This window comes from Oryctolagus cuniculus, chromosome 14 (genome assembly GCF_051225735.1).
Source record: "Oryctolagus cuniculus isolate XC-2025 breed Fujian yellow rabbit chromosome 14, ASM5122573v1, whole genome shotgun sequence".
NCBI lineage: Eukaryota > Metazoa > Chordata > Mammalia > Lagomorpha > Leporidae > Oryctolagus > Oryctolagus cuniculus.
In genome coordinates, this window is record NC_142880.1 from 74227115 (window position 1) to 74239944 (window position 12830).

At 42.6% G+C, this 12830-nt stretch overlaps 1 protein-coding gene across 1 annotated transcript in view; it reads left to right on the top strand.

Moving 5' to 3' along the window:
- Positions 1 to 12830, top strand: part of NDUFS4 (NADH:ubiquinone oxidoreductase subunit S4) — a 112994-nt gene that overhangs the window by 71166 nt on the left and 28998 nt on the right. The window contains exon 3 of the mRNA XM_008262198.4: positions 2279 to 2451. Within this exon, the coding sequence (XP_008260420.3) occupies positions 2279 to 2451 (173 nt within the window). The remainder of the gene's footprint in view (positions 1 to 2278; positions 2452 to 12830) is intronic.

Below are 12830 nucleotides of genomic sequence, written 5' to 3' on the forward strand. Positions count from 1 at the left end.
ATATATCTAATTTTGGGACATGATTTTGTTCATTTGCCAATTGAGCTTTTGTTAATTGAACAAGTATAGAACAAGAGTTAAGAAAGTTATTGGATTTTTTTTTAAAGATTTTATTTATGTATTCGAAAGTCAGTTACATAGAGAAGGAGAGGCGGAGAGAGAGACACTGGTTCACTGGCTACAACGGCTGGTGCTGAGTCAGTCCGAAGCCAGGAGCTTCTTCCAGGTGTCCCACATGGGACTTGCTTTCCCAGGCCAAAGCAGAGAGCTGGATTGGAAGTGGAGCAGCCAGGACTTGAACCAGAGCCCATATGGGATGCCGGCACTGCAGGCAGTAGCTCAACCGCTATGCCACAGCGCCGGCCCCAAAAGTTATTTTCATTTCACATTTCTTCAAATATTGTGCAATTTTTTTTTTTGACAAGCAGAGTGGACAGTGAGAGAGAGACAGAAAGAAAGGTCTTCCTTTTTCCATTGGTTCACCCCCCAGTGGCCCCTGCGGCTGATCCGATGGCAGGAGCCAGGTGCTCTTGCTCCTGGTCTCCCATGCTGGTGCAGGGCCCAAGGACTTGGGCCATCCTCCGCTGCACTCCTGGGCCACAGCAGAGAGCTGGCCTGGAAGAGGAGCAACCGGAACAGAATCAAGCACCCTGACCGAGACTAGAACCTGGTGTGCCGGCACCGCAGGCGGAGGATTAGCCTAGTGAGCCACGGTGCCAGCCAATATTGTGCAATTTTTTTGGCTTGCTTTTGCAGAATAGATTTGATATCTTTCTCTCTTCAGTATGTTTCAGCAAAGATAAATTAAAATGCTAATAAATTATGTACGGAAATATTCATGTCTCCCTCAGAAAGGAAGCAGTTTGACACAGTAACTATCGGTAATACTTTGTTCTGCTTAAAATTTACTTATTGTACTACCTTTTAATGTTCCCTTATTATTTCTGCTCTGACTAGTTACACCTGCTAACAAAATAAGATCATATTGACTATAGTTCTTCTAGCAGACTCTGAAGAAATGTTTTGTTAGACAAAAAGGGCTAACATGTTTTATAACCCTTTTCTGTCTCCTTCCCTTCATTTTTTAAATTACCCCTTTCTGGCTATCCCTTTTAATGTCACCTTTCAGTTTCCAAAATAGCAGTTTTGGGAGCAGGCATTTAGCCTAGTGGTTTTGACATGCACACCAGATTACCTGGGTTCTAGTCCCAGCTCTTGCACCTGACTCCAGTTACCTGCCAGTGCAGGCTAGCCAAGGCAGTGGTGATGGCTTGAGCAATCAGGTCTCTGCCATTCGTGTGGTAGACCTCGGTTACATTCCTGTTTCCCAGCTTTTGACCCAAGCCCTGATCCAGCCTCAGCTGTTGCAAGCATTTTGATAGTGAATCAGGGGATGAGAGTCTCACTTTCTTTCTCTTCCTCTCAAATAATAATTATTTAAAAATTTTTTTTATTTGACAGCTAGAATTATAGACAGAGAGAGGGAAAGAGAGAGAAAGGTCTTCCTTCCGTTGGTTCACTCCCCAAATGGCTGCAATGGCCGGCGCTGGGCCAATCTGAAGCCAGGAGCCAGGTGCTTCTTCCTGGTCTCCCATGTGGGTGCAGGGGCCCAAGCACTTGGCCATCCTCCACTGCCCTACAGGCACAGCAGAGAGCTGGACTGGAAAAAGAACAACCGGAACTAGAATCCGGCGTCCATATGGGATGCCGGCACCGCAGGTGGAGGATTAATCAAGTGAGCCACGGTGCCGGCCCCTCAAATAATAATTAAAAAAAAAAAAAAATTGCCGAGGAGCCAGCACTGTGGTATAGCAGGTAAAGCTGCTGCTTGCAGTGCCGGCATCCCATGTGCGTGCCAGTTTGAGTCCCGGCTGCTCCACTTCTGATCCAGCTCTCTGCTATGGACTGGGGAAGCAGTGGAAGATGACCCGAATCATTGAGCCCCTGCACCCATGTGGGAGACTGGAAGAAGCTCCTGGCTCTTGGTTTCAGATCAGGGCAGCTGTGACCGTTGTGGCTATCTGGGGAGTGAACCAGTGGATGGAAGACCTCTCTCTCTCTCTGTTTCTCTCTGCCTCTACTCCTCTCTCTGTGAAACTCTGACTTTCAAATAAATAATCTTTTAAAAAATAGCTGATTGATATGCTAAAATATCATGATAGTAATGAGATAACCAGTTTATAATACTTACCCAATTCATGAACAAACAGGGAACAACAAAGGTACATCAGTGAGTATGTAGCCTGCTTAAAACCTTTGTTCACTTATTTTTCTATAGGATATCACAACTTTAACCGGTGTTCCAGAGGAACATATCAAAACTAGAAAAGTCCGGATTTTTGTTCCTGCTCGAAATAACATGCAGTCTGGAGTAAACAATACAAAGAAATGGAAGATGGAATTTGATACTAGGGAACGATGGGAAAATCCTTTGATGGGCTGGGCATCAACGTGAGTACTTTAGTTTGCCATGAATATTGTTTTCAGCTTTCTTTTGTGTGTTTAGAATTTTCTTTCAAATATATTGATTTCTTTTTAATGTATAGTTTATGACAGTATCAAGAAGTTTGTTGAAAAATAGAACTAAAAATAAGTTTATTTTGGTGCAGATTTTTTGAAATCCATGCATAGAGGGATCTTCAGGAAGTTCATGAGAAACACATTGTGAACAGATTATGCATAAATTTAAAAATTTTTTGCACCAAAATTAACTTGCCTTTAGTTCCATTTTTCATGCACTTTTTTTTTTTTAAAGATGTATTCATTTACTTAAAGGCAGAGTTAGAGGGAGAAACAGAGATCTTCCATCTGCTGGTTCATTCCTCAAATAGCTGCAACTTCCAGGGCTGGGCCAGGTCAAAGCCAAGAGTTCTGGAACTATATCTGTGTCTCATGTGGGTCGTAGGGGCCATGTACTTGAATCATGCTCTGCTGCCTTCCCAAGGCACCAGCTGGGAACTGAATCAAAAGTGGAACAGCCATATGTGATGCTGACATCACAGACAGTGGCCTTACCCATTATGCCACAACACAGGCTTGTCCATGCCCTTTTTGAAGTACCTTCATATTTTTTTAGACTAAGTATCACTACACTCAAAAGGTATTTATTGTATAAACATTAATATTATAAGCACTGTAAACATGATATCCAAACATTGAATAGTAGTATATGATAATAATAGTGTAGCGGTGTTAATAATTTAATGACAATTTAAAACTTATTTTTAAATTAAAATCAAATTTCTTTATAATATAGTTATATAGGACTTAGGTGAGTTTAGGGATTAGCTCATTTAAGGGAGACTTACAAGTTCCTAAGAACTTGTGATTAGAAATATTTTTCACTGCGCTGGAATAAATTCTTGTGGGGCCAGTGAAGTCAGTGACTTACATCTTCATAATGAGATAAGACCCAACTGTTAAATAGCAGGACTGCCTCAATTTAAATAAAAGAAGCTGCTATTAGAGAAAATAGTAGCCAGATGAAATAGAAAACTGTCATTCTTATTTAGATTCATAGGACATTTTAGGTGTCCAGACTCCAGTTGAAGGTAGTTACCAGTTTAAATTTTGTCTTGTTTTTAAAAAGTATGAAATTTATATCATTTCCAACCATCCTACTTTGGGGTTTGTTTTGTTTTTAAAGATATTTGTATTTGAAAGAATTACACAGAGAAAAAGAGACAGCTTCCATCTGCTGGTTCACTCCCCAAATGGCCACAATGGCTAAGGCTCGGCCAGGCCAATGCCAGGAATCAAGAGCTTCTTCTGGATCTCCTACATAGGTACAGGGGCTCAACCGTTTGAGTTTTCCCAGGCGCATTAGCAGGGAGCTGGATCAGAAGTGGAGCAGCCTGGTCTTGAACAAGTACCCATATGGGATGCTGTTGTCACAGGCAGTGGTGGTTTTACCCGTGATGCCACAGCGCTGGCCCTTATCTGGAAGTTTTTTTTAAAAAACGTGCCATGTTGTAATTTAAATATAATTATTTTATTAGCAAAATTATATAGGGTAGGTTTAAATTTTTTTAAAAATTTATTTGAAAGGCTGAGTTCAGAGAGAGAGGGAGAGACAGAGATCCTGCATCTGCTGGTTCACTCTATGAGTGGCTTCAACCAGATCTGGGCTAGACTGAAGCCCAAAGCTTCTTTTGGGTCTCCCATGTGGGTGGCAGGGGCCATCCTCTGCTGCCTTCCCAGGTGCATTAGCAGGGAGCTGGATGAGAAGGGAAGGCAGCCAGGATTTGAACTGGTGCTTATGTGGGATGCATGTGTCGCAGGCAGTAACTTAACTATGTCACAATACCAGACTCCTAAAATGTTTTGATATCCTTTAGGTTTTATGTTTCATGTACCAAATGAAGTCTTTTTATAAATTGCATGCTTCTAGAGATTGAAGGTCTTTATAAGAAAGAACTTTATCCATACTGATGATTAAACTGTTATAACATATGCGTCTGTATCCTTGACTCATTGTAGTAGTGCATTTTCAGGTACTGCAGCAAGTCAGTGTTTGAGTATTTATGCCTTGTATAAATTGTTTCTAGGTAAAACACTTCATAAAAAAATATAAGTTTGGTGTGGAGGTGGAAAAGTAGTACAGTTTCTTCTCATCTATTGCAAGATTCATTGCTGATGAACCTGTATCAAAAAAGAAAATAACATGTACAAATTCATTTAATTTAGGTTTTATGTGACCCAGAGCCTTTGGAAATGACAACCCAAAGAAACAGGGAAACCAGTGTATTTTTATGCTTAGGTTTGATGGAAAGTGGGCATTTGTGCAGAATTGTGATGGGTCAATTTGGGTACGATCTGAGAGGAATAAGTTGGGGAAACTTAGCCAGTCCTGTGGATTTTTCTGTCTATGTTCTTGCATCTTCAAGGATAAGGACACTCCTTTTCTTTACATATAGGACGAGTACCTCTAGAATGAGGATCTTCCTACCTACTTCAAAGGAAAGTCGGAGAATTCTATTATAATCTGCTTCAGGGGAAGGTCAGAGAGGTCTCCCCATTTCTGCTGTTTTCTCAAATGCCAAGGTGCCATATTTGGGGTGGCACATCCTGAATGCCATCAGTAGATTGCTTAAGTAAGTTTCACTTTGCTGTGGCTGCACCAAGGCTCACAGTTATGATTACAGTGTTGTTTAGAAATAGTACAATTAATTTTTGAAATAGTAATTATTTAATACTTTGCTGCTTTAGGAGTAAAACAATAACTTCCTGTTTGGCATGAATATGGCAGTGCTGCTTTGGTTACATATTGATTGAAAATGATTGAAAAAATGATTGAAATAAGTTATATGACATATTTGGAAAAATACATTTTGAACAAAATTTTACCTCCCAAAGCAAAAAAATATATTTTTGAAATGATAGGACTTGTCTATAATGGGTTTGACTGAGGCATTGTTTTAGAATTTTGAGTATTTGCCGGCGCCACGGCTCACTAGGCTAATCCTCCGCCTGTAGCACTGGCACCTCGGGTTCTAGTCCCGGTTAGGGCGCCGGATTCTGTCCTGGTTGCTCCTCTTCCAGTCCAGCTCTCTGCTGTGGCCCGGGAGGGCAGTGGAGGATGGACCCTGCACCTGCATGGGAGACCAGGAGGAAGCACCTGGCCCCTGGCTTCAGATCGGCACAACACGCCGGCCACAACACGCCAGCTGTAGCGGCCACTTGGGGGGTGAACCAACGGAAAAAGGAAGACCTCTCTGTCTCTCTCTCTCTCACTGTCTAACTCTGCCTCTCAAAAAATAAAAATAAAAGAATTTTGAGTATTTAAGAAAACTTATATCTAATATTATATATAATATTAGTTATTACTTGAACATACTGGATTCTGACCTGTTGTAAAATATTTTAAACCATTTGTTGTAATCTTGGAATTATACCCTGAAGGTTTCTTGCAATTAGCTATAAATTTTAACTAAGAAATACACCTGTGTCCCAGATAAGTTAATGACTTCATTTTATTATTATATATCTAATATTAATAGGTGGAATATAGGAAAAATATTTGAAAACTGACTAAATAAGTCTATGTTGATTTGTAATAAAATTTTAATGGGAAAAAGAAAGTTAATAATATGTGAGTTTTTGCTATTGGTGAAAGGAATGACTTTTAGGCACGTTAAAGAGAAATGACTGGAGCCAGCTTTGCAGCATAGTAGGTTAAAGCCTCTGCCTGTAACACCTGCATCCTATAGGGCACCAGTTCGAGTCCTTGACTGCTATACTTCTTCTTCTTCTTCTTTTTTTTTTTTTTTTTTTTAACACAGGCAGAGTGGACAGTGAGAGAGAGAGAGAGAAAGGTCTTCCTTTTGCCGTTGGTTCACCCTCCAATGGCCGCCGCGGCCGGCGCACCGCGCCTATCCAAAGGCAGGAGGCAGGTGCTTCTCCTGGTCTCCCATGGGGTGCAGGGCCCAAGCACTTGGGCTATCCTCCACTGCACTCCCTAGCCACAGCAGAGAGCTGGCCTGGAAGCAGGGCAACCGGGACAGGATCCGGTGCCCCGACTGGGACTAGAACCTGGTGTGCCGGCGCCGCTAGGCGGAGGATTAGCCTTTTGAGCCGCAGCGCCAGCGACTGCTATAGTTCTGATCCAACTCCCTGCTAAAGTGCTTGGGAAAGTAGTGAAGTATGGCCCAAATGCTGGGCCGCCATACCCATGTGGGAGACCCATATGGAGTTCCAGGCTACTGACTGGTCTGACCCAGCCCTTGCTATTGTGGCCATTTGGGGGAATGACTGATAAATACATGATCTCATTCTCTGGACCAGCATTGTGGTGTGATGGGTTAAGCCACTCACCTGCAATGTCAGCATCCCGTGTGGGTGCCCATTTGAGCCTCAGCTGCTCCACTTCGTATCCATCTCCCTGCTAATGTGACTGGGAAAGCAGTGGAAGATGGCCCAAATACTTGGGCCCCTGCACCCACATGGGAAATCTGGAAGAAGCTTTTGGTTCTTGGCTTTGGAGCAGCCCAGCTCTGGCTGTTGTGCCCATTTAAAGAATGAACCAGCAAATGAAAAATCTTTGTCTCTCCCTCCGTAATTCTGTCTTTCAAATAAATAAGTCTTTTGTATAGTCATTTCCCTTTTTTTTTTTTTTTTTAAAAACTATACCTAAAATATATTTGTTTCCAAATCCACAGAATTTCCCTAGTATAGAGGATCTGGGACTTAACTGTATTCATTTGTTCTGTTATACTATCTCTGGCTAGAATCTACAGTGTGGATGGAATGGCTTGGAGGACTTAACAGACACCTCACCATGATGATGTAGGCATGTCAGAGACTTAGATGTATGTAGCATAAGAAACACTACAAATGTAACACCTACAGAGAGAATCTGTGCATGCCTTTGGAGTGGTTTTTTTTTTTTTTTTTTGGTTTGACCAACTTACTATTAATACATAGATAGAAAAGGCTACTTCTTTGTGTAGTAAAAGGAGTGCTAATAGAAAAAGCAAGTTTTCATGATTTTTTTTTATGATTTATTTATTTCAAAGTCAAGTCCCATCTTCTGCTGCTTTCCCATGAAACAGCAGAGAGCTGGATTGGAGGTGGAGCAGCCGGCAATCAAACCAGCACCCGTATGGGATGCCAGGGTGTTAGCCCACTGTGCCACAGCGCTGGCCCCCATGGTGGTTTTTTGCTAGAACTTTAAAAACATAAATGGTCTGCTATACATTTTTAGTGGAAAGAAGGAGGTGTTATCATTGTGAAATGAGCTTTATGACTGTCAACATGGTTTTAAAAAATATATTGAATAAATTATTAGTACCTCCTTAGCATTTTTTTTAAAAGCTTACATTTGTTCACATGTAGGATTTTGGGATAAACATGCTTGATCTTTGTTTTTAAATTTTTTTTTTTTATTTGACAGGTAGAGTTATACACAGAGAGAAAGGTCTTCCTTCCATTGGTTCACTCCCCAAATGGCCTCTACAGCCGGCGCTGCGCCGATCCGAAGCCAGGAGCCAGGTGCTTCTTCCTGGTCTCCCATGCAGGTGCAGGGGCCCAAGTACTTGGGCCATCCTCCACTGCCCTCCCGGGCCATAGCAGAGAGCTGGACTGGAAGAGGGGCAACCAGGAATAGAAACCGGTGCCCATATGGGATGCCAGATCCGCAGGCGGAGGATTTAACCTAGTGAGCCACAGCGCTGGCCCCTGTTTTTAAATTTTACACGAAAGTTGTGATACTTTTGGTTTTATTTTAATGTTTTAGTTGAGAGACAGAGCTTCCATCTGTAGTTCACTCCCCAAATACTGCAGTGGCTGAGGTTAGGCCATGTAATTCAATATGGGATCCAGGCATCCTAACTGCTATCTTAGTCACTAGGCCAAATACCAATTATTGTATTTGGAAGCCGGCAGTTGGTTTGATACCTGGCATTACTTCATGACTCCAGCTTCCTGCTAACGCAAACCCTGAGAGGCCAAGGTGAAAGCTTAAGTAATTAGGTTCCTGGCACCCATACAGGAGACCTGAATTGAGTTCCTGGCTCTCAGTTTCTACCCCAGCCCAGTCCTGGCCATTGTGGGCATTTGGGGAGCATTCTTCATGTTTTTTAAAAATGTGTATTTTCTGGGCCTGCTCTGTGGTGTAGAAGATTAAGCTTCCGCCTGCAGTGACAGCATTCCAGGTTCAAGTCCCTGCTTTTCCACTTCTGATCAAAAGGAATAAACCCTGACTGACTTTGTATCTCCTTTGGTAAAATGTGATGATTTTCTTACTATGCATTTTTCTAATTTGTTAAAATTCTTCTTACTTTGTTTTTTTTGACAGGCAGAGTTAGTGAGAGAGAGCCAGAGAGAAAGGTCTTCCTTTTCTGTTGCTTCACCCCCCAAATGGCCGCTAGGGAGCCAGGTGCTTCCTTCTGCTCTCTCATGCGGGTGCAGGGCCCAAGGACCTGGGCCATCCTCCACTGCCTTCCCGGGCCACAGCACACAGCTGGACTGGAAGAGGAGCAACCGGGACTAGAACCCAGGGTGCCGGCGCCACAGGCGGAGAATTAGCCAAGTGAGCCTTGGCGCCGGCCCTTACTTTATCCAAAATAGCAATTAAAAACTAAAGTTAATTTTGCTTATGATCTTCCTTATACTGTCACTAGTTCCCCTGACTTTTGAAGGGCTTCATTTTTGGAGGCAGATTGTTTTCTCTTTAAATAGTTAATTATTTTTTCTTGCTTTATTTCATTGACTAGAATTTGCGGACTGTTGAATATTAACAGTAATAGCCAATATCCTTATTTCCTTTAATAAGGAAACTAGCTATTTGTCCATTCATTTCTTTGAGTGAGAGACAGACTGAGTTCCTGACTGCTGGATCATTCCTAAATGTCTTCAATGTCAGGGAGTGGATTGGCCCAAAGCCAGGAGCCAGGAACTCAATCCAGGTCTCCCATGGAGGTGGCAGGAACCCAATTACTTGAGCTGTCAACACTGACTCCCAGTGATCTGCATTAGCAGAATGGTCGAGTCAGGAACAGTGGCAGGCTTCGAATCCAGGCACTCCAGTATGGAACTTGTACATTTTTTTTTAAGCTTTATTTATTTAAAAGTCAGAGTTAGAGAAAGAGGGAAAGAAACGCAGAGGGAGCTTCTGTCTGCTGGTTCACTTCCCAGATGCCTACAACTGCCAGGGCTGGGCCAGGCTGAAGCCAGGAGCTGGGCTCTTCTTCCAAGTCTCCCACATGGGTGGCAAGAGCCCAAATACTTGAGCCATCTTCTGCTGCTTTTTCTAGGCCATTAGCAGGGAGCTGGATGGGAAGTGAATTAGCCAGTACATGAACTGGTACCCACGTGGGCTGCTGGCATTGCAGGCTGTGGCCTTACCCAGTATGCTGGCCCTGGAACTTGTACATGTTTAACCACTGGCCCACATGCCTGTCATGTCTTTCCTTCTTTATTAGAATTGTTTCTGGTGTAATAAAATGGACAAAGTTTTTTCCTAATTTTGACTTACCAATGTTTTTTAAAACATTTAAAGGTATTTTTTAAATGCTTTTCCCACATCTGTTTAAGGGTATTTTCTCCTTTAATCTGTGAACATGTAATGAATTTAAATATATCCTTTGATCTAATTAGGTATTTTTGAACGGGGCATGAACTTACACCTTTTAAGTATACTACTTGATTTATTAATATGCATTTAAAATTTCTGTATTTAATCAGTCTGGTATTAGTCTGGGGAGATTTGTTTTGTGTGTGTGTACTTAGGCCATCCGCAACTGCTTTCCCAGGCCATAGCAGAGAGCTGGATTGGAAGAGGAGTAGCCAGGACACGAACCAGCGCCCATATGGGATATGGGCACCTCAGGTGGAGGCTTAGCCTACTAGGCAACAGCACTGGCCCTAGCAACATATGGTGCTAGTGTTTGTAATTGCCTGATGCTCTGACATTCCTTATTTCAGGAATATTTCTATTTTATTATCAAAGAGAGATGGAAACACACTCACATACTTCCATCACTTACTTTTCTTGCTTTCCCTCTCTCTGTCAGTTCATTCCCCAAATGCCTTCAGTGGTGGGGCCAAGCCAGAGCCAGAAGCCCAGAACTCAATTTAAGTCTTCCACATGGGAAGCAGAAACCTAACTACTTGAGTCATCACCGCTGTCTCCTAGGGTCTGCCTTAGCAGGAAGCTGGAATTGGGAACTGAAACCAGGACTCAAACCCAGGTCCAGTGTATCTTTGTTAAGCCATACGCATTTAAAAAATATTTCTGAAGGGATGGCAACAAAACTATTCATTAAAATACTGATTTTAGACTTTTTGTCCTCTATTTTCTTTATAATATATCTCTGTATCTTACCCTATTCTATTTGTAGAAAGTTGAGTTTCTAACCTCTAAATTGTGCCTGTCAAAGTAATAGCATTCAGGGCTACATATAACAACTAATATTACTTATGCTGAAAAAAATAAGCTAAGCCTTAGTTTTATTTATTTTATTTGAAAGGCAGAGTTGCAGAGAGAGAAAGGTCTTCCATCTGCTGAGTCACTCCCCAGATTTCCTCAACGGCTGGAGCTGTGACAATCTGAAGCCAGAAGCTTCTTCTGGGTCTCCCACATGGGTGCAGGGCCCCAAGGACTTGGGCCATCTTCCACTGCTTTCCCAAGCCATAGCAGAGAGCTGGATCAGAAGTGGAACAGCTGGGTCTCGACCTGTATGGGACGCCAGCGCTGCATTATCCGCTATGCCTCCGCATTGGCCCCCTCTATGCTTTTCAAATAAACAAACCAAAAAAGTATTTCTATGTTTTAAAATAGGTATCTTGGGAGTGGAGGGGAGCATTGTGATACAGCAGGGTAAGCCATCCCCTGTGATGATAGCATCCCATACACGTGCATTCCTGGCTGCTCCACTTCCTATTCAGCTCCCTGCTAATGGTCTGGGAAGGTAGAAGATGTCCTGAGTACTTGGACCCCTGCCACTCATGTAGGAGAAGTAGATGGAGTTCCAGGCCTCTGACTTTGGCCTGGTCCAGCCCCAGCCATTGGAGCTATGTGGAAGTAAACCAGCAGATGGAAGATCTCTCTCCTCCTTCTTCTCCCTCCCCGTGTATAACCCTGTATTTTAATTGAAGAAATAAACCTTTTTTTAAAAAAAATCTTAGGTGGAAAAAAATCTAAAAATTAGACTTGGGATATGAACATTTTTACGTGGTTAAGGTGCTCCTTGAAACACCTGCTTCTCAAATTGGAGTGCCTGGATTTGAGGCCCAGCTCGAGTCTCCATTCCAGTTTACTGGTAATGCACATCTTGTGAGGTGGTGAGTAATGGCTTAAGTACTTGGGACCCTGCCACTCACATGGAAAAGTGGATTGAGTTCCTGGCTCTGGGCTCAGCCCTGTATGTTCCAAGTGTTTAGGAAGCAAACCAGTGGATGGAAGATCTTTTCTTCTGTCTCTGTGTCTCTGCCTTGAAAATAAAATGAAAAAAATAAATAAATAAAAAAAATTTTTTAGATCATACTTGAAATAGAGCAAACACTATATTATTTGGCAAGCCAAATATGGCTTTAAAAAAAAAAATGGGGGCCCGCACTGTGGTGCTGCAGGTTAAAGCCCTGGCCTGAAGAGCCAGTATCCCATATGGGCGCCAGTTCAAGTCCTGGCTGCTCCTCTTCTAATCTAGCTCCCTGCTATGGCCTGTCTTAGGCCCCTGCACCCATGTGGGAGACCTGGAAGAAGGTCTTGGCTCCTGGCTTTGGATCGGCTCAGCTCCAGCCATTGTGGTCACCTGGGGAGTGAACCAGCGGATGGAAGACCTCTCTCTCTCTGTCTCTCCCTCTCATTGTCTGTAACTTTACCTCTCAAATAAGTATCTTTTAAAAAAAATCTTTATTGAAATATATCATTCAGAAAAATATACAGATCAGAAGTATACAGGTCCCTAAATTTTTACAACCTGAACCTACCTATGTGACTGATAGTACCAAGACTGAGAAACAGAGAATTTCCAGTACTTCAGAAGTCCCCTTTTGGGGCCAGCATTGTGGTCCAGGGGTTAATCCATCACCTGCAATGCTGGCATCCATTATGGGGGCCAGTTCAAGTCCCAGATGCTCCACCTCTGACTCAATTCCCTGCTAATATATATACCTGGGAAAGTAACAGAAGATGGCCCAAGTGCTTGGGCCACTGCCCCTGACATGAGAAACCCAGATGGAATTCTAGGCTCCTGGCTTCAGCTTGGCTCAGCAATTGGAAGCTCTCTTTTTTCCCCTCTGTCTGCCTTTCAAAGCAATCAATCAATCTTTTTTAAAATAATAATAATAATAATAAAGTACCCATCACATCCCATGTTCCTTTCTAAAAG